The 21,628-nt window shown below is 37.2% G+C and overlaps 1 protein-coding gene across 1 annotated transcript in view; it reads right to left on the bottom strand.

Moving 5' to 3' along the window:
* LOC103516019 (runt-related transcription factor 1-like) overlaps positions 1–21,628 on the bottom strand; it is a 28,942-nt gene that overhangs the window by 769 nt on the left and 6,545 nt on the right. The window contains exons 2-6 of the mRNA XM_026828536.1: positions 19,167–19,277; positions 1,642–1,790; positions 1,107–1,128; positions 836–974; positions 180–439 (exon numbers count right to left, since the gene is read on the bottom strand). Coding sequence (XP_026684337.1) covers positions 180–439; positions 836–974; positions 1,107–1,128; positions 1,642–1,790; positions 19,167–19,277 — 681 coding nt within the window. The remainder of the gene's footprint in view (positions 1–179; positions 440–835; positions 975–1,106; positions 1,129–1,641; positions 1,791–19,166; positions 19,278–21,628) is intronic.

Genomic DNA, 21,628 nt, shown 5'->3' with positions numbered 1-21,628 from the left:
ACATTAATTTTTTTTTTTTTTTTTTCATTTTGGTTTTTTTTTCATTTTGGTTTAAAATCTTATCACTCTTATCACTTTTCATAAAGTGAACATGAACAATTCCTTCCTTTGATTCTAAATTCGGTGATGGTACAATTTTTTGAAAAATCGTTTATTCCCAACCGTATCGCTTGATAAATGTGTGAAGTTGGATAGCTGATTGGAATTGTGATTTCTCAAGTGTACATTGTATGGATGATGGTAGAGTTGTGAGTAAAGCCAAGGTGAGTTCATAAACAAGGGAGAGTTGAGGAAAAGGTTGAAGAACGGCGTTTGATGGAATGGTGAGTTGGTAACCGTATTTGGCACTATCCTATGATTGTTATCGGACGGGACTGGGGTAGGAGTAACAATATCCGGGTTGTTTTTATTAATGTCTTTGATTTTCCGATGATATCGCCTCTGAAGAACGGCGTTTGATGGAATGGTGAGTTGGTAACCGTATTTGGCACTATCCTATGATTGTTATCGGACGGGACTGGGGTAGGAGTGACAATATCTGGGTTGTTTTTATTAATATCTTTGATTTTCCGATGATATCGCCTTGTTGGCAATAACGACTTTGAGTGATGTTTATGGTTGATAATTGGAACGGCCGGTCTATTTACATTGATGTTTATATTTCCTAGCGGTTCTGAAGAAACCGGAGGTGGTGTTGTTCTGGAATTAGTTTGCACAGCATCTGAAAAAATAGGAATGAAAAACTTCATTAGTTATCTAATCATTTCAAATATAACTTCCTTCAGCTGAACCCAACACTTGAGGTGAGCTAACCATTCTTAAACCATTATAGGGCCTCGTAGGCAATAACGACTTTGAGTGATGTTTATGGTTGATAATTGGAACGGCCGGTCTATTTACATTGATGTTTATATTTCCTAGTGGTTCTGAAGAAACCGGAGGTGGTGTTGTTCTGGAATTAGTTTGCACAGCATCTGAAAAAATAGGAATGGAAAAACTTCATTAGTTGTCTAATCATTTCAAATATAACTTCCTTCAGCTGAACCCAACACTTGAGGTGAGCCAACCATTCTTAAACCATTACCTCTACCTCTCAGGATGCTTACCTCTAGGAGAACAATTCAGAGGCTGCTCTGAGGGTTGATAATTGGAACGGCCGGTCTATTTACATTGATGTTTATATTTCCTAGCGGTTCTGAAGAAACCGGAGGTGGTGTTGTTCTGGAGTTAGTTTGCACAGCATCTGAAAAAATAGGAATGGAAAAACTTCATTAGTTGTCTAATCATTTCAAATATAACTTCCTTCAGCTGAAACCAACACTTACTTGAGGTGAGCTAACCATTCTTAAACCATTTCATGACCAACATATTGAAACAATTATAAAGATAAACACTAAAGAGTACAGTAATTATTTTGTTCACCAATTTTTCAAGGTCTATTTTATCCTTGATTTATCAAATTTTACAAAGTTCGATCACCTCTCAGGGACATGTTCCAAAGGCCAAAGGATATAAAGGAAATAAAGGTTTGTAGGTGAATTGAATAAATTACGTTAGATTTTGGTGGATGAAAATGGGCCTATTCTCTTATTTTGTGTAATGGTTGACAATTGGGTGATTGGGTCAGCGAACTCGGTCAACTTGCTCTGAAGATTGCAATGCTAGTAGATGTGAGAACTGAGGGGTGGGATGATGTAAATAATTGTGGGCATAACCTCCTGCTATACTTCTGCCAAATGTGTTTGCCCAATGATGAGAGTCCCCGGTCAGACTGAGTTGATGGGCAAGTCCTGAAACAAAAGGAAACAATATTGATTGTTGTTGTTTTTGTATCTGCCATACACCGGGGTGATGGTCTCTAGCCATGTTTAATTGGCTCGTCCTGAACCCCAGTCAACTGGGCATAACCTCCTGCTATACTTCTGCCAAATGTGTTTGCCCAATGATGAGAGTCCCCGGTCAGACTGAGTTGATGGGCAAGTCCTGGAACAAAAGAAGACAATATTGATTGTGATTATCTTTTATCGAATCCTCTGATTATGGAATACTAGGTGCCAATGATGAATCCCATCTTCCACCTAATAATTAGAACTCCATAGTTTATTACTTCGACATCAGAATCTATTGAACTTTTCCTTTTCACCTTCTCCATTTGACTTTCACCTTCCTTCCGTCCTTAGATTTTTTTTTTCTTTTTAAGCAGGGAGAACCCTTTGAAACTGCCAGCTAGCTAGGCTGATTAGGGTTAGCTGTTCTCCTCCCTGTTTATAGTCCCACAGCCAGACACTATTAGTCTACTCTCTGTTTAACGTCCCCTAGCCAGACCAGATTGTGATTATCTTTTATCGAATAATCTGACTGTGTGATGGACAACATTGGAAATTGGAATACTTGGTGCCGATGCCGAATCCCATCTTGCACCTAATAATTAGAACTCCATAGTTTACTACTTCGACATCAGAATCTATTGAACTTTTCCTTTTCGCCTTCTCCATTTGACTTTCACCTTCCTTCCGTCCTTTGAATTTTTTAAATATTTTGTTAAAAATGCCTCCTTTATTTCTGTAAATGTCATCCTAACCCTTTTACCCACATATCATCTTAAATGCTACGGAACAAAGAGGGGAAAACAAGAAATATCCTCGTCGATGGGAGGAGGGAGGGCAATCAGGGCGCGACAGAAAAGGGTAAAAATATGTGAAAAGAAGGTTTAAAAAATTCATAACATTTTGAAATTTTCACTTTTCATATTTTATTAATTAAATACCTTTCCCCGCTTTTGTCACAAGTTTCTTTTTTTCTTCTTATGAAATAAAATTGAGAACTTCCATTATATTTTCCAAGGTGCTCCCGCGTGAAAGCGCACATGCTGTGAATTCAATTACTTGAAACTTTAATAAGCACTAGGAACAGGCGTGTCTGGTGTAGACCTCACTTGTTCTTAAGACATTTTGACACTTCGGATAACCAGATATAGGTATAAGATATACTCGCACCTAAACCAAGTAGGACGAAAAAATGTGTGTTCTTTTCTCCATAATAATGAATTAAGGAAAAATTAATTATTTTCCAGACTTCGGCTAATGAAGCCTTTTGAAGTTTAAGTAAACCGTTAGTGCTGTTGGAAGTTTGGTTCTCAGCGTGTGTTTAAAACATCAGGTACCTCAAAGCACAAGGCTGTTCTGAATACCTGCTCTGAGAGATTTCGATAAGAAACAGAGCCCAAACGACTATGAAGAAAGTACAATATCAGTTCTGAATACCTGCTCTGAGAGATTTCGATAAGAAACAGAGCCCAAATGACTATGAAGCAAGTACAATAGCGCGGGAGATAGAAGGAGAGGCGAAAACTGGTGCTGAAAATTGAAAATTCTTTTCAGCGATAACAGAAGAGAAAAAACAGTCATAAAAGTTCAACGACGAAGTAAAACAAAACTCATTATTATAGAACAAAATAAACAGAAGACGCAGAGAATGAAGAAAAAGAAAGGTGTATTCCGAGTTCTAGGGATAGACAAAGAAGAAGAAAACTTGAAGATAGTGGCGTCAGTTTGTGGAACGCCAATGGTTGGGCTTTGGGGGCACCCGCAACCCCCCAACCAAACGACAACCACACCCACCGAAATCTTCTCCACTTTCTCTCTCCTACGAGCTTTTTCTCCTTTCCCTCTTCTAGATTTCCTTTCCGTTATTGTTGCTCGGAAAAATTTTCTCTCTTCGTTCTCACACGTACTTTTCTTTTCCTTTTCTTCCCTATTCTCTCGTAGGTATTTCCTAGATAATGTTTTTTTAGCTCTATATTTTACTCTGCTCTCTCAGTTTTTTTTTTCCTTTGTCCCTTGATAGGTATTTTTTTTTATTATTATTTTTTTTTATGCTTGAAGTTTTAAAGTTAAATACGGACACGGTTAGCCCAGTGGTAATGCTCTTGCTTACCATGGAGAAGGTCCCTTATTTTACCTACCCAATATTGCCCCTAAAGAAAGAGTGGACTGATAAAATGAGAAAACTTAATGAACCGGGACCTATATCTACCTTCGAAACACTAGGGAGATGTTACCTGACAGACTATGCTTGAAGTTTTAAAGTTAAATACGGACACGGTTAGCCCAGTGGTAATGCTCTTGCTTACCATGGAGAAGGTCCCGGGCTCGAATTCCACCACCGACAAAAAATTTGCACTCGTCTTTCGATTGCAAATATTCAACGGGTTACAGAAGGTCCCGGCGGGCTCGAATTCCACCACCGACAAAAAATTTGCACTCGTCTTTCGATTGCAAATATTCAACGGGTTACTTTTTGGAGTTTTTGGCAACCAGGGGACCGTTCCAATTAAAGCAATGGAAGCCAGCCTTTATTAGCCGGTCACAAACCGGCCACAAATTTGCTACAATGATAATTTATTTCAACCCAGGATCCCTGAATTCCAATTTCACAGCCTCGGATTTTTCAAAAGGCGACTTAAGTAGTTTTGTTTTATGGATATGATATCTAGGTATCCCTTTGAGTATAATTCCAGATTAATCAGAACTAACCAAAAATGTGTCATTAAACATTGGGGGGTTGGCGTCTTAGATCTCTGAGAAGCCTTTGACAAGTTAATTTTCCTGGTGAAGTTTATGAGGTAGCTTGTCTATTGTTTAACATGAGACAGGATCATTATGAGACCTAATTTTTGAATGTGGGATAACACAGAAGCCTTTGACAAGTTAATTTTCCTGGTGAAGTTTATGAGGTAGCTCTTCTATTGTTTAACGTGAGACAGGATCATTATGAGACCCAATTTTTGAATGTGGGATAACGAAAATAATAATAGACATAGCTTATTACCACCTACCTATTGTTATATTGTTAACAGTGTTGACTATTTGAATGTTTATTTCACTGCACCCACGAGTATTTCTGAAAAAGAAAATCAAATATAGAAAGAACGGCTAAACAACTTACCTCTTATGAACAAGATGATTGCACCGAAATCGTTAAATTTAACTGTAATTGGATTTGGAAAGACATTGGTTTGTTTTGAGTGTTCATTTTAATTAATTTACATTTTATGAGAGTTAAACGAGACGGTCGAAGCACCGAGATCAAAAGGGGTGGGTAATTTGCTGCCCGGGTTTCTTTTTACGAGTCCGAAATAATACCTACCGGAGTTAATTTTATAGAGTGGACCTACCTGAAAGTACCTAAAGCATCAAATCAGTAATTACAAGATAATTTACTGCGGCACCTAGCTGATTTTGACCCAGGGATTAACATAAAAGAAATGTGGGTTGTATAAGTTTGGACCTCACATTTCATTAGTCTCTTTCAAATGTGTTGAAGATATATATCTTTCCTTTTCCTTTCCTCCTCTCTCTCTCTCTCTCTCTCTCTTCCCTCTCCTTTGTAACAAATAGAACAAATTTCTTCTCCTTGTCTCATCATTTTTGTGCAACTTTCCTGTACGTAGTCACGACCCGGGTATAACACCTAGACAGTTTTGTCGGCTTTTGTAAAAAATATTACAATACTCTCTTACATCTCTTACAAGTTTTCGAAAAACGACGAACTTGTCTCTGAATATCATGGGAAATGTCGAAGAAAGAAGAATACATAGGTACCTAGATCCTGCAAAACCTTGTTACTTGTTAGCAATGATTCGACCTTAACGTGTCTGAGGACTCTGAGGCTGAAGGTTAGGCATAGGATTTTATACAAAGATCTAGCCCCTGACAGTATTTTATGGAAATGCCGAAAAACTGAAATGGCGAAGAAAGAAGAATACATAGGTAGATCCTGCAAAACCTTGTTACTTGTTAGCAATGATTCGACCTTAACGTGTCTGAGGACTCAGAGGCTGAAGGTTAGGCATAGGATTTCATACAAAGATCTAGCCCCTGACAGTATTTTATGGAAATGCCGAAAAACCTCTATTTTTAAAAACTCTATTTTGTGTTAACATGGTCCGAACGTCTCGTAGCGTCGTTTCCAGCTCTTGACGTTCGTGCACCTACGGGCAAACCCGATGAGAAGTGTGTCAGTAAAACTAGACCACATAGACTTCCGCACCAGCAAAAATATCTATCTTGGAAAGATGATTAGGAACATTGGTACATCAGTGTAATTTTTGTGAATAATCAACTTGGAAAAACATAGTATTTTAAGATTACAAGCCAAACACCTCGTCAAATCTGTCTCCAGCTGGGAAGGTCCCCTCCACACTTGCCCCATTCTCGCGCTGGGCGGCCAAACCAATCCTTTGGTAGAGGAAGGATTGATTAGGAACTATAGGAACAAGTAAAATCTACAGAAATGTGGCCAAAACGAAAAATCAGTTAAATCCCCACTTGAGCCTCCTTACTTCAGGTTTTTATCTGAAAGTTTCTCGCCCAAGAGAGGAAGGAGTGTGTGACGAAGGAGGAGAATATTTTCACTTGGTAATTTCCTAATTTAATTCCGGCGAGATGAATGGAAACAATTTGTACTTCTCTCCTTGGAACGGTTTAGAAAATATTTCCAGAAAATTCTCGTTACATTGTGTTAAGCTATCCGGGGATAGTGGAAGGGTGGAAAGAGAGGTCGCGCGGAGTAAAGATAACAATTAAAACGAAAAGGTGTAATTTATCAATGGTTAAATTAAAAAGCTGATCGTTAAGAAAAATGAGAACTACAGCAGAAAAGGAGCCATTCCGAAAAACCACATGCAAGATCAAATAAATGAAAGTTTCCAGCGAAACTTTCGTTTTATAATTGGAAGGGAAAGTTTAGATTCCTGTTAGTGCTCGTAAGAACTTGTAATGGTTCTTTTGGCTGATTGGCATGCCTTTAATAAGCACTAGGAACAGGCGTGTCTGGTGTAGACCTCACTTGTTCTTAAGACATTTTGACACTTCGGATAACCAGATATAGGTACAAGATATACTCGCACCTAAACCAAGTAGGACGAAAAATGTGTGTTCTTTTCTCCATAATAATGAATTAAGGAAAAATTAATTATTTTCCAGACTTCGGCTAATGAAGCCTTTTGAACTTTAAGTAAACCGTTAGTGCTGTTGGAAGTTTGGTTCTCAGCGTGTGTTTAAAACATCAGGTACTTCAAAGCACAAGGCTGTTCTGAATACCTGCTCTGAGAGATTTCGATAAGAAACAGAGCCCAAATGACTATGAAGCAAGTACAATAGCGCGGGAGATAGAAGGAGAGGCGAAAACTGGTGCTGAAAATTGAAAATTCTTTTCAGCGATAACAGAAGAGACTATTTAATATTTGTATGTCACAAAAGATGGTAGGGACTTCATATCGAGAAATCTCATTGACTCTTGCCAATGAAGCAGCAGACCTGTCCTTTTCCTAGAATACTATGTCGGACAAGTAAGCACGTACTTACGTATAGGTAACAGTCATCTACGTTAGTAGGAATTTATCTCAAGTCAAACCACATAGGGTAGAAAAAAAACCCTCCTACACTTCTATTAATATTTGTATGTCACAAAAGATGGTAGGGACTTCATATCGAGAAATCTCATTGACTCTTGCCAATGAAGCAGCAGACCTGTTCTTTTCCTAGAATACGTAGGAGAAGTAAGCACGTACTTACGTATAGGTAACAGTCATCTACGTTAGTAGGAATTTATCTCAAGTCAAACCACATAGGGTAGAAAAACAAACCTCCTACACTCCTACCCAAACAAAGAAGAATGCAATCTTCCATCTTGAAACTATGGTACATATTTCAGTTGAGGTGTGAAAGTAGGCATGAGGTATCATAAACTGAAAGTTGTGAACTTTCATGCGTGAAACTATGGTACATATTTCAGTTGAGGTGTGAAAGTAGGCATGAGGTATCATAAACTGAAAGTTGTGAACTTTCATGCGTTATATTTTTGTTACAATATAACGAGGTTAAACAAGCTTCTCCTGAAGTTACATTCATGTTGACACTCACTAACGAAATTACATCCCCTCACCTTACTTCTGTCACCCCCACCTCTGTGCTTCTTGGGGGTGTTGGATAATGTGAGTTCAAAATAAACCTTTTCTTTTTTCGTAGCGAAGGGAAGTAGGTGGCTCGACAAGATTGTAGCAGTAGGACCATTATTAAGAGTAACATGTATTGCACTCTGGGCTCTTCCGATGAATAGACGACAAAACATACCTATTGGAAATGAAAGAATGACAAGGAAATGCAAGCCTTGTGTAAATCAATATTTCAGGTGAAATTGATTTTCACGTACATTAAGTAGGTAGGTAGTAAGTAGGTGAATAATATTTACTACTGCCAATATGTATAGGTAAGTATATACCTTTATAGGTAGGCTTGAAAGTTTCCTTGTCTCCTAGTAGGTAGGTATTCTGGGATAACGAAAGGAAACTAACGAGTTCAAAATAAACCTTTTCTTTTTTCGTAGCGAAGGGAAGTAGGTGGCTCGACAAGATTGTAGCAGTAGGACCATTATTAAGAGTAGCATGTATTGCACTCTGGGCTCTTCCGATGAATAGACGACAAAACATACCTATTAGATATGAAAGAATGACAAGGAAACCTTGTGTAAATCAATATTTCAGGTGAAATTGATTTTCACGTACCTACATTAAGTAGGTAGGTAGTAAGTAGGTGAATATTAACTACTGCCAATATGTATAGGTAAGTATATACCTTTATAGGTAGGCTTGAAAGTTTCCATGTCTCCTAGTAGGTAGAGAGTAACATGTATTGCACTCTGGGCTCTTCCGATGAATAGACGACAAAACATACCTATTGGAAATGAAAGAATGACAAGGAAATGCAACCTTTGTGTAAATCAATATTTCAGGTGAAATTGATTTTCACGTACATTAAGTAGGTAGGTAGTAAGTAGGTGAATATTTACTACTGCCAATATGTATAGGTAAGTATACCTTTATAGGTAGGCTTGAAAGTTTCCTTGTCTCCTTGTAGGTAGGTAGGTATTCTGGGATAACGAAAGGAAACTAATGGACTGATGTCCAAAGTAAACTAGAGCCGACAAAATATCCAGCAAGTTTTAAAGCCTCCTTTTTATTTCCCAACCCCCATTTTCCTTGAACATCAAATGTTTCCCAAATTTTATAATTTAATAAGCACCAAAAGTTTCTAAAGTTTTAGGAAACTTTTTCGTTCTCTAAAAATCCAATGAAATTAATTTCAAATTGTTACAAGCTGTCGTAAAAATAAATTGGTCATAATAGCGCTTGCTAAGTTAAATTTAATTAATAGGTGCTAAAATATACTAGGTCATTTGTTAGGTTACTTCTTTTAGTAGGAATACTGATCAAACGCCAACCATTTTTCGTAGATACATGGTCCGTAGGTTATGTAGGTACCAAACCTTTTTAACCTGTTTTCCTGTTTAAAAGTCTTTTTGCGTCTTTATTTCAGTACCTACTAATTAGGTATTATGATAAAGAAATTGATTTCTTTCATACTGATCCCAATTTTGTAAAATGAAACATTTAGGGAGGTAAAAATAATTCTTTTAAATTAAATGTACAAAACTTCCATGCGTATTTTTGTCTGATATGTGGCAAGCTATGCTGTAGAAAGCAAAATGAAACTTTAGTGAAAACGGAAAATTTTCAAATTTAAGCGCTTTTGAAATTTCTCGTGAAAATGCTTGCGGTGAGGTGGGAGAAAAGGGTAGAATTTGGGTTAAAAAGGGTTGTGATGAGAGTACTGGCCTTGCTATCTAGTTGCGAAAAGGGTAACTTGCTAAAATTTTAACAAGCTTTCCTAATAATTTACATTTTGACCTGAAGATCTCTCCACATATTCAGTTTGCAACGCTCTGAACGCTACATAATGTTTTACCTTTTACACTTTGTACTTAGCACCTGCATGGAATACCTAGCTTTAGCTTTATTATTTTTTAATGCAAAATGCTGGCTCTTAAGTTCGTGCTAAGCATAGTCTCAAGGCATTTGATTGGTCAATTTGGACTTGAGACTGATCTAAGAACGATCAATCTTGTTCATAAATACGAGTGTTAGAATTAAGAACATCGAGTGCATGTATTGTGAGCGCTGTGACTAATTAGGTTTTCGGCTTTCCGGACCTTGGGAAGCCCCCCCAAAATCCTGATATGGCGCAAGGTCTAATTAACGAATTGATGTTAATTTAAATCAAAGTGCCAGGCAGACGCACTACCAAGTGCGTCTGTCTCCCAAGCGCTAGGCCGCGGGTTCGATTCCCGCCCGAAGCGGATTTTGCATTTCAAAATTTGAGTGTTTTCGTGGAACGAACAGACAAACAAAACGCAAAATCATAGAATTAAAACAAAGAGCTCCGTCTGTTTATTTGTTTGTGTGTTTGTTCAGACGCACTACCAAGTGCGTCTGTCTCCCAAGCGCTAGGCCGCGGGTTCGATTCCCGCCCGAAGCGGATTTTGCATTTCAAAATTTGTGTGTTTTCGTGGAACGAACAGACAAACAAAACGCAAAATCATAGAATTAAAACAAAAAGCTCCGTCTGTTTATTTGTTTGTGTGTTTGTTTGTTTATTTGATTTATTAATAATTTTTTCGTCCGACCACTGACCACTTGATTTAAACATATTAGAAGAAAATGTGCAACGTAATATTTCGGCTGGAATAATAATAATAATTCCTGCTGATTGCTGACTCAAGTGGTAGGTATAGTTAATCAGCAGGGTGCTGCACGGTGTTGCCAAAAATAACGTGGAATGGAAATTATAAGCGGATCAATTGCTGCTGACAACAATGGTTTGGAAAACTTTAGAAAACCAGTGATGGAGACAGGAGAGTTGAAACAAAATAGCAGAATGGAGAGGATTATTTATGTTCACAAATGCACAACAATCAACAATTCTTTCAGTGGTAGAAATAAGCTCATCACAGTAATTTGTTTTTGTACAGCCGTAATTTGTTTAATGGTTTGTAGCTCCTTCAAAAATTGTGAGAGCTTCTAATGTGACTAGGTATATTTTTATGGCATTTATATTATTGCACACCAAATAAAAATGAACCCTGAATTTTTGCATTAAATCGGTCGAAGTCTCCTGGTGATAAGAAATTGAGGACGGACAGAGAGAAAATCATGGAAAATTTGCCCAAAAAGCCCTCAAACTAAACATTAAATATTATTTTTTCGGTGGATCAAAATATTTCAACTTCGAAAATCGATCAAAATTTTTTGGGTACCTTTGGCAAACTCGGCAGCAAGAGGAAGTTTAAGAACTGTCACATTATAGAGCATGAAGTGGCGAATTAATTCTGCTAATCAATTTTAGCACTGAAGAATACGTCACTGTTTTCAAGAAGCATTTTAGGGAGAGAGCATAATAATCTTCAGTTAATTCCTTGGCCAACATGAAATAAAGAAGCATTTTAGGGAGAGAGCATAATAATCTTCAGTTAATTCCTTGGCCAACATGAAATAAATGAGGGCCGAAAGCTGTTTCGAACAAACTTTCGAGTTTCGACAACCATCGAAAATCAATTCTCACAAACCTGTGGAAATGTGGAAATTGTATACACCTGCAATCTAACAGAGCAGATTTTTTTTTTATACACGCAAAAATACGGAAGTTGTACTTACACTCAAGTCTATGTGCCTAATACCTACATTTCCTTGGATAGGTAGTAGGAGCTAGGAACCTATATTACCTCAATTTCCTTCTTCCGTTTCCAATTTTACAATTGGTTCATATGTAACCTACATTAAACCTTATATAGAAAAGAAAGTGAAATAAAGTCTGATCAAGTGGGGGATTAATTCCTGTGGGATTTGATATTTTGAATTCTTGGTTAATTTAGGACCTTAAGGTCATGACAAGACAATTTTTAGATCACTTATGGGCAGAATTCATGGAATGTAAGTAAAACAATATTCACAGATAGGTACCTATGTATGATGAACCTCTTTCAACTTTTTTTTTCTCATTTTGAAAGAACTTTTTAATTTTAATTATTGTTTTCTTGTTCATTTCTGTAATTTAATTCCATTTTGTATGAACTTTAATAAAATACCTACTCCGTTTTCGAGAACAGTAAATGTTCCCTTTGGAAATTAAAATTGGGATGGAAAAGAAGGAGCAACAAGAGAAGATATTGTCGCCCTTAATGCAAAGTGGAGCTATTTTCTAAAAGGATGATATTTTTTTATTATTTTGATCCTTGGATTTTAATTTTTTATCAACATTTTTGAAGAATCCGTATCGCATGTGAAGTTCAAAATAACATAATCGCCGAGGATGTCATGAGGCGAAACTGGTCCTACAATAACCAAAAAATAAAGTACCTATAGGTATTCATACGAAAAGTTCTCTACCATTTCCTACATAGGTATTTACTTGATTCTTCCCTTAATATCAAACTATCTGATTATACATAGAAAGTTGTAAATCCTACAATCAGGCCACAAAATAAATAAGTCGCTCCTTTTCGTTATTTGAATTTGAAATTATAAAATACGTCTGCCATATTACCTTAAACCATTACCTCTACCTCTCAGGATGCTTACCTCTAGGAGAACAATTCAGAGGCTGCTCTGAATTGAAACTATGGTACATATTTCAGTTGAGGTGTGAAAGTAGGCATGAGGTATCATAAACTGAAAGTTGTGAACTTTCATGCGTTAGTTTTCCTCATCATCATCATCTACAATAATCTTATCGTCATCGGTCAATGACTTTTTCGATGTTGATTCTAGAAATTGTGATAAATGCTAGGCAACATTTAATTTTTTTTTTTTTTTTTTTTTTTTCATTTTGGTACAGTTTAAAATGTTATCACTCTTATCACTTTTCATAAAGTGAACATGAACAATTCCTTCCTTTGATTCTCAATTCGGTGATGGTACAATTTTTTGAAAAATCGTTTATTCCCAACCGTATCGCGAAATCCAGCTTTGAAAAAGAGCAAAGAAGCCGTGTAAACTTGACTTTTCTTCATTAAAATCATAATCAAAATGAATTGACAAGCATGATTTTTATCGATGTAGGTACTTCCACTTTTGAGACACACCTTGACAAAAAATATCAAGGCAAGAGAAAATATTAAGTACGTTTTCCCCCAACTTACCACCCATCCTTTTTGTCTTACCTCCTTCTCCGTCTTACTTTGATTTCTTCCCTTCTTTCTTCCCTTTTTGATGAAAAAAAAAAGTTTCTCCTTACCGGGGGGGAGGGTAGGAGAGGGGGCTTGAGCCAATTTGTCACTCGATGTTAACAAGGGAAGGGGAAATATTTTTCCGTTCTATATTGTTTTCACTTTGTTTTTGCTTCCCATTGGGGTGCCCCAGAGAGGGAGGAAAAGGGAGAAGTGCAATTTCGCAGTGCAATAGTCCTAAACAAAAATGGACGCGGTGCACAAGGGATCAAGAAGAGACTGCCTTCGAAACGTTTTCACCACTCTTCAGGGTAGTGGTTTACGAGTATTCAGTATTCTTAGATAGGGTAGGTAAGTGTACCATTTATTCGCCCACCTAAAAAACGTACCATTTAATGGCCCACCTGCCCACATTTATTTTTCTAATTTTTGTTTTTATGACTACACTTTTTGAATAGTACTGGTTTCTAGCAGTCTTTAAGCCCTTTCTTTTGATGAAATTGGATCTTGAAAAAGTTCGTCCAGTTCAGACTTATGTGGCGTATGGACTATGGTACAGGTGGGCCAATAAATGGTACGTTTTTTAGGTGGGCGAATAAATGGTACACTTACCCTAATCTAAATCTGTGTCCACACATAGTCGACACGACGACCGTCAATCGATGTCGACTGAAACCGTCCACATTGCCTCGACAACATCTCCGTGGTGAGATGCATCCTAAAGATGTGGAGCGCCTCTCCAACATTAAAATTGTTGCGAAAACCAATTGTCCTCTATTCGATTGAAACTTTGGTGTTATAGCTGAGAATTTAATTATTTGGTCTTTTGTTTTATCATTAATTCAATGCACTATTGAGAAATTGACACTGAAGTTTACTATCGTTTTTAGTTAGCAATGTAAGGGTAGTGATTTGAATTCTTGTTTTCTATCTTATAAATCCTGGATCACAAGAAGGACATCAGAATCATTCTGATGAATAGGTCACATTAAATCAGATTACTTTAATTACTTTTCCAAGATGTCTGACAGCTTTAAAAAAGTAATGTAGGTAAATCGAAACTTCATTATTTTTTAATTTACTATACCATATCTCGTCTTTTTATCTTACAATACCGTCAACCGTCATTGGTCGCTTCTAACTTGTAAGGAGCTACACAGTTGTCCTCATGAGGCTGAAGTTAAAATACAAAGTCAAGAACCCTTCGAATCAATCCCCCAGAAATGTGTGTGTGTGGGACTTGAAAATTAAAATTAATTCAAGACCTGAATAGGACTTTTTTTTCGAAACCTAACAGTTTCTTCTCCTATAGTTGATTATGGCTTGGTTGTTGGTTTCAACCTCCGCTATGCAGTCCAATACAAACCATTCTCCGTTTCGATAGTGTGATTGACTGAAAAGAATCACCCTATAACCTACCCTACAAAATAATTTATTAGACCATACAATTACACTTAAATAAAAGGATCAATTACGGGATTGTAAATTTGCTTTTATCAATATTTTTAGAGACTAAGGCGCAATAGTCCTAAACAAAAATGGACGCGGTGCACAAGGGATCAAGAAGAGACTGCCTTCGAAACGTTTTCACTACTCCTCAGGGTAGTTGTTTACGAATATTCAGTAGATTTAGATTTCGGATTCACAGATAATCTAAATCTGTGTCCACACATAGTCGAAGCGACGACCGTCAATCGATGTCGACTGAAACCGTCCACATTGCCTCGACAACATAGATTCACCTCGTTGATCGATGGCCGTCGACTATGAGTGGACACAGCTTAATGTTCAAAGATGATTATCTACCGTTCAAGATAACAAAACTGTTATCTTCAAAAGTAGAATGATCTCAAAGCTCCCAACTCTTATCACAAGTCTTTAGACCTCCCGCATCGATATTATCTCAAACACACAATACACACCTCTTACCTTCCCCTTGAGACGCTTTCCAATGGGGGAGAACAGATTTGGTCTTTTGTTTTATCATTAATTCAATGCACTATTGAGAGATTGACACTGAAGTTTTTAGTTAGCAATTTAAGGGTAGTTATTTCAATTCTTGTTTTCTATCTTATAAATCCTGGATCACAAGAAGGACATCAGAATCATTCTGAAGAATAGGTCACATTAAATCAGATTACTTTAATTACTTTTCTAAGATGTCTGACAGCTTTAAAAAAGTAATGGAGGTAAATAAAAACTTCATTTATTTTTTAATTTACTATACCATACCTCGTCTTTTTATTTTACAATACCGCCTCTATTCGATTGAAACTTTGGTGTTATAGCTGAGAATTTAATTATTTGGTCTTTTGTTTTATCATTAATTCAATGCACTATTGAGAAATTGACACTGAAGTTTACTATCGTTTTTAGTTAGCAATGTAAGGGTAGTGATTTGAATTCTTGTTTTCTATCTTATAAATCCTGGATCACAAGAAGGACATCAGAATCATTCTGATGAATAGGTCACATTAAATCAGATTACTTTAATTACTTTTCCAAGATGTCTGACAGCTTTAAAAAAGTAATGTAGGTAAATCGAAACTTCATTATTTTTTAATTTACTATACCATATCTCGTCTTTTTATCTTACAATACCGTCAACCGTCATTGGTCGCTTCTAACTTGTAAGGAGCTACACAGTTGTCCTCATGAGGCTGAAGTTAAAATACAAAGTCAGAACCCTTCGAATCAATCCCCCAGAATTGTGTGTTGTTGGTTTCAACCTCCGCTATGCAGTCCAATACAAACCATTCTCCGTTTCGATAGTGTGATTGACTGAAAAGAATCACCCTATAACCGACCCTACAAAATAATTTATTAGACCATACAATTACACTTAAATAAAAGGATCAATTACGGGATTATAAATTTGCTTTTATCAATATTTTTATAGACTAAGGTGAAGATCTCTCCACATATTCAGTTTGCAACGCTCTGAACTCTGAACGCTACATAATGTTTTACACTTTGTACTTAGCACCTGCATGGAATACCTAGCTATAGCTTTATTATTTTTTAATGCTAGGGAAGATCTCTCCACATATTCAGTTTGCAACGCTCTGAACTCTGAACGCTACATAATGTTTTACACTTTGTACTTAGCACCTGCATGGAGTACTATAGCTTTAGCTTTATTATTATTTTTTAATGCTATAGGTATTTAGAATTAAGAACATCGAGTGCATGTATTGTGAGCGCTGTGAGTAATTAGGTTTTCGGCTTTCCGGACCTTCGGGAGCCCCCCAAAATCCTGATTTGGCGTAAGATCTAATTAACGAATTGTTGTTCATTTAAATCAAAGTGCCAGCCTAGTTAGCTTGGTTGGTAGTGCGTCTGCCTCCCAAGCGCTAGGCCGCGGGTTCGATTTCCCCGCCAACTTTACACGCTCATGAAGGCTGTGTTAAGTTACCACATCATTTTCCACACGCCAAGAAAAGACGGGAATGGCCTATCTCAGCCCGGTACATAAACACACCCTGAGACTCTGGCTTTCTATTATTTTCATAGGATTGATTTTTCAGACGACTACGCGCCAGTAAAGGTAGAAACACTATCATCACGTTACGTCACGTGATAGTAGTGTGGCTGTTCTGAACGAAATTACCTATACAATATTATGGCAAAACTTTGAACTGCATCTTTCTGACTCCCCATGACTTCACGTGACGTGATGATAGTGTGTTTCTACCTTCAAAGTCGCTCACTCTTTCACTGTGCGACAGGTCTGACCTACCCTCCGCGTGACATATACTCTCCTGTTCCGTTTGCAAATCGCGCCCTTAGCCAGGTCGAATGGATCGACTAATGGTCAGGCAAACCGGCCAATGTTGGAACCTTAGTACACATTCAGATCATAATTATTGAACTTGCCCCCAGGATTTGGACTGTGGAACCCCTTTCACTAGGCCATTGATTGTATCGGGACAACATAAACCAAATTGCACTTAGGACACCTTCGTCAAGATAAAAAAAAAACAAGTTTACTGAATGAAACACACCATATTAAATGCGTGCTTTGGTTTTTTTCTTATTTGTTTAAATTGACTAAATTAATTGTCAGCTTAGCCTGCCGCCCGAATAGGCAACATGTTTTTTTTTTTTTTTTTTTTTTTTTTTCATTTTGGTACAGTTTAAAATGTTATCACTCTTATCACTTTTCATAAAGTGAACATGAACAATTCCTTCCTTTGATTCTCAATTCGGTGATGGTACAATTTTTTGAAAAATCGTTTATTCCCAACCGTATCGCTTTTTTTTAAGGCTTCCTCTTGAAATGTGATTTCCTTTAAAGAAATGGTCAGTAAGGATTTTTCATTCACCCTTCTGTGATTTTTCCTCTTTAGATACAGAATTTTCAAACTTGCTCTAAAAAAAAGTTTAAAATTCCCCTAGCATGGAAAGCTCTCTCTCACTCTCTCTCTCTCTCTCTCTCTCTCATTAGTATCTGTCCAAAACACGTGTGGCCCTCTCTCTTCCAAAACTTTGTGCTTTCCTGTCCTTCTTCACCTCACATTTCATTAGTCTCTTTCAAATGTGTTGAAGATATATATCTTTCCTTTTCCTTTCCTCCTCTCTCTCTCTCTCTCTCTCTCTCTCTCTCTCTTCCCTCTCCTTTGTAACAAATAGAACAAATTTCTTCTCCTTGTCTCATCATTTTTGTGCAACTTTCCTGTACGTAGTCACGACCCGGGTATAACACCTAGACAGTTTTGTCGGCTTTTGTAAAAAATATTACAACACTCTCTTACATCTCTTACAAGTTTTCGAAAAACGACGAACTTGTCTCTGAACATCATGGGAAATGGCGAAGAAAGAAGAATACATAGGTAGATCCTGCAAAACCTTGTTACTTGTTAGCAATGATTCGACCTTAACGTGTCTGAGGAATCTGAGGCTGAAGGTTAGGCATAGGATTTTATACAAAGATCTAGCCCCTGACAGTATTTTATGGAAATGCCGAAAAACCTCTATTTTTAAAAACTCTATTTTTTGTTAACATGGTCCGAACGTCACGTAGCGTCGTTTCCAGCTATTGACGTTCGTGCACCTACGAGCAAACCTGATGAGAAGTCTGTCAGTAAAACTAGACCACCTAGATAGACTTCCACCAGCAAAAATATCTATTTTGGAAAGATGATTAAGAACTATAGGAACAAGTAAAATCTACAGAAATGTGGCCGAAACGAAAAATCTGTTAAATCCCCACTTGAGCCAAAGGGAAAAGGTCGCGGTCCGAAATGAAATGGATGGAATGAGGAATGTCCTAGAACAATAAGACAGAATGTAACACGAGTTCGATTAACGGAACTGGCCAAAATGGATAAAAACGGAGTCAAAAGGCCACCCATTGACCGAAAGGCTTAAATATCGTCACTGTACCTATAATTCCAAATCGTCACTGTATAAATTCCAATGTTCTTAGAGACGGGGGATTACCCTCGATTCGGGCACAAGCTACCCGCTTTCTCACATTAACCTCACCCAGCCTAAGTTGACCGGGTAGCAGCACGCGATTGCCTAGAATGCCTAATATAAGGTGGACACCTATCCAAATATTAACCACTCGCAACGTTGCTGAACTTCAGTTATTCATCGGGAACTTTTTTTATACCAACGAGCTCGTTATGTTATAGGATTAAGGTATCTAGAATTAGAGAGTGCTTTCTAGTTGAACAGTAACAATGAAATAAATGAGGGCCGAAAGCTGTTTCGAACAACTTTCGAGTTTCGACAACCATCGAAAATCAATTCTCACAAACCTGTGGAAATTTGGAAATTGTATACACCTGCAATCTAACAGAGCAGATTTTTTTATACACGCAAAAATACGGAAGTTGTACTTACACTGAAGTCTATGTGCCTAATACATTTCCTTGGGTAGGTAATAGGAGCTAATAGGAACCTATATTACCTCAATTTCCTTCTTCCGTTTCAAATTTTACAATTGGTTCATATGTAACCTACATTAAACCTTATATAAAACAGGGAAAAATTACCTACCTGTAGTATGGTCAATTGTTGTAAAAGCCCTTTATCACTGCGAAATAGATCTGTTGTGAGGTTGTGACCCATTTCTAGCTAGAAACGTCTGAACTCACCTGATAATTTAAAAGGTAAGGCATCGTTGGTAGGTCTTCCGTGCACATCCAGAGGATTGCCAAAGGGAAAAGGTCGCGGTCCGAAATGAAATGGATGGAATGAGGAATGTCCTAGAACAATAAGATAGAATGTAACACGAGTTCGATTATTGGAACTGGCCAAAATGGATGAAAACGGAGTCAAAAGGCCACCCATTAACCGAAAGACTTAAATATCGTCACTGTACCTATAAATTCCAAATCGTCACTGTGTAAATTCCAAAGTTCTTAGAGACGGGGGATTACCCTCGATTCGGGCACAAGCTACCCGCCTTCTCATATTAACCTCACCCAGCCTAAGTTGACCGGGTAGCAGCACGCGATTGCCTATAGAATGCCTATAGGTAAACACCTATCCAAATATTAACCACTCGCAACGTTGCCGAACTTCAGTTATCCATCGGGAACTTCTTTTACACCAACGAGCTCGTTATGTTAGGATTAAGGTATCTATAATTTATTAGAGTGCTTTCTAGTTTCTAGTTGAACGGTATCTACTTATGGTGGGTTTCACCAATAACTTAATGAGATATTTGATATTTCACTAATAGAAGATTAAGGGAAAAGGTCGCGGTCCGAAATGAAATGGATGGAATGAGGAATGTCCTAGAACAATAAGACAGAATGTAACACGAGTTCGATTAATGGAACTGGCCAAAATGGATAAAAACGGAGTCGAAAGGCCACCCATTAACCGAAAGGCTTAAATATCGTCACTGTACCTAAAATTCCAAATCGTCACTGTATAAATTCCAATGTTCTTAGAGACGGGGGATTACCCTCGATTCGGGCACAAGCTACCCGCCTTCTCACATTAACCTCATGCACCCAGCCTGAGTTGACCGGGTAGCAGCACGCGATTACCTATAGAATGCCTATCCTATATCTAGGTGGACACCTATCCAAATATTAATCACTCGCGACGTTATTGAACTTTTCAGTTTTACATCGGGAACTTTTTTCATAACAACGAGCTCGTTATGTTAGGATTAAGGTATCTAGAGCCCATCATATCGTCAGACCACATAAGATAATTGAGTCGGGTATGCGTGCGGTATCCCAACCTAACCCAGACTCCCCCCAACCCTATAATATCCCTTTTACTTTGTACTTTATTTTCTTCACAGCTCCTCTTCCTATTGAGCTCTCTTTCGACCCCATCATATCGTCAGACCACATAAGATAATTGAGTCGGGTATGCGTGCGGTATCCCAACCTAACCCAGACTCCCCCCAACCCTATATATCCCTTTTACTTTGTACTTTATTTTCTTCACAGCTCCTCTTCCTATTGAGCTTTCTTTCAACTTTTTTTTTCTCATTTTGAAAGAACTTTTTAATTTTAATTATTGTTTTCTTGTTCATTTCTGTAATTTAATTCCATTTTGTATGAACTTTAATAAAATACCTACTCCGTTTTCGAGAACAGTAAATGTTCCCTTTGGAAATTAAAATTGGGATGGAAAAGAAGGAGCAACAAGAGAAGATATTGTCGCCCTTAATGCAAAGTGGAGCTATTTTCTAAAAGGATGATATTTTTTTATTATTTTGATCCTTGGATTTTAATTTTTTATCAACATTTTTGAAGAATCCGTATCGCATGTGAAGTTCAAAATAACATAATCGCCGAGGATGTCATGAGGCGAAACTGGTCCTCCAATAACCAAAAAATAAAGTACCTATAGGTATTCGTACGAAAAGTTCTCTACCATTTCCTACATAGGTATTTACTTGATTCTTCCCTTAATATCAAACTATCTGATTATACATAGAAAGTTGTAAATCCTACAATCAGGCCACAAAATAAATAAGTCGCTCCTTTTCGTTATTTGAATTTGAAATTATAAAATACGTCTGCCATATTACCAATGCCAAAAAGAAAGAAGGTAAAAAAAACGTCTGGGGTGAAGAAATCCTCTTCCTTTAAATTCTACAGTAAAATTGTTTAATAAAATACAGATTAGATATTTATTTATTTAAAGTCTGTGTTCTTTGAAAAATAATACATTGAAAGACATTCCATGATTTCTAGTTCTTAAATGTTTTTTTTTTTTTTTTTTTTTTTTTTTTTTTTTTTGAGAAAAATCTTCGAATGACGCCCATTGTCGTCAGTACCTTTGCATTGTGGAGTGTTGGATTGGTGTTCGGAGACCCACTGAAAACCCAAGCTCTTCCTCTTTTTTTTTAGCTAAATCCCCTTTAGGGTTGAGCTATTTACATTATTGTAATTTGAAGTACCTAGTGTCTCTTCTTGCCCATCTGATGAGGGACACAATACGGGATGTGCTTCTTATTAAGATTCTTACGACAAAAATAACAGTTGAAAGTAGTGGTTGTTTTTAAGACCATGATTCATTATCACGAGTGTCAAAACAAGAGTTCAATAAACAAGAGAAAGATTTGTGTATTTTAGAGAACAACATT

Source organism: Diaphorina citri, unplaced genomic scaffold (genome assembly GCF_000475195.1).
Source record: "Diaphorina citri unplaced genomic scaffold, Diaci psyllid genome assembly version 1.1 scaffold1464, whole genome shotgun sequence".
Lineage (NCBI taxonomy): Eukaryota > Metazoa > Arthropoda > Insecta > Hemiptera > Psyllidae > Diaphorina > Diaphorina citri.
This window is presented reverse-complemented; position numbering and strand designations above follow the sequence as displayed.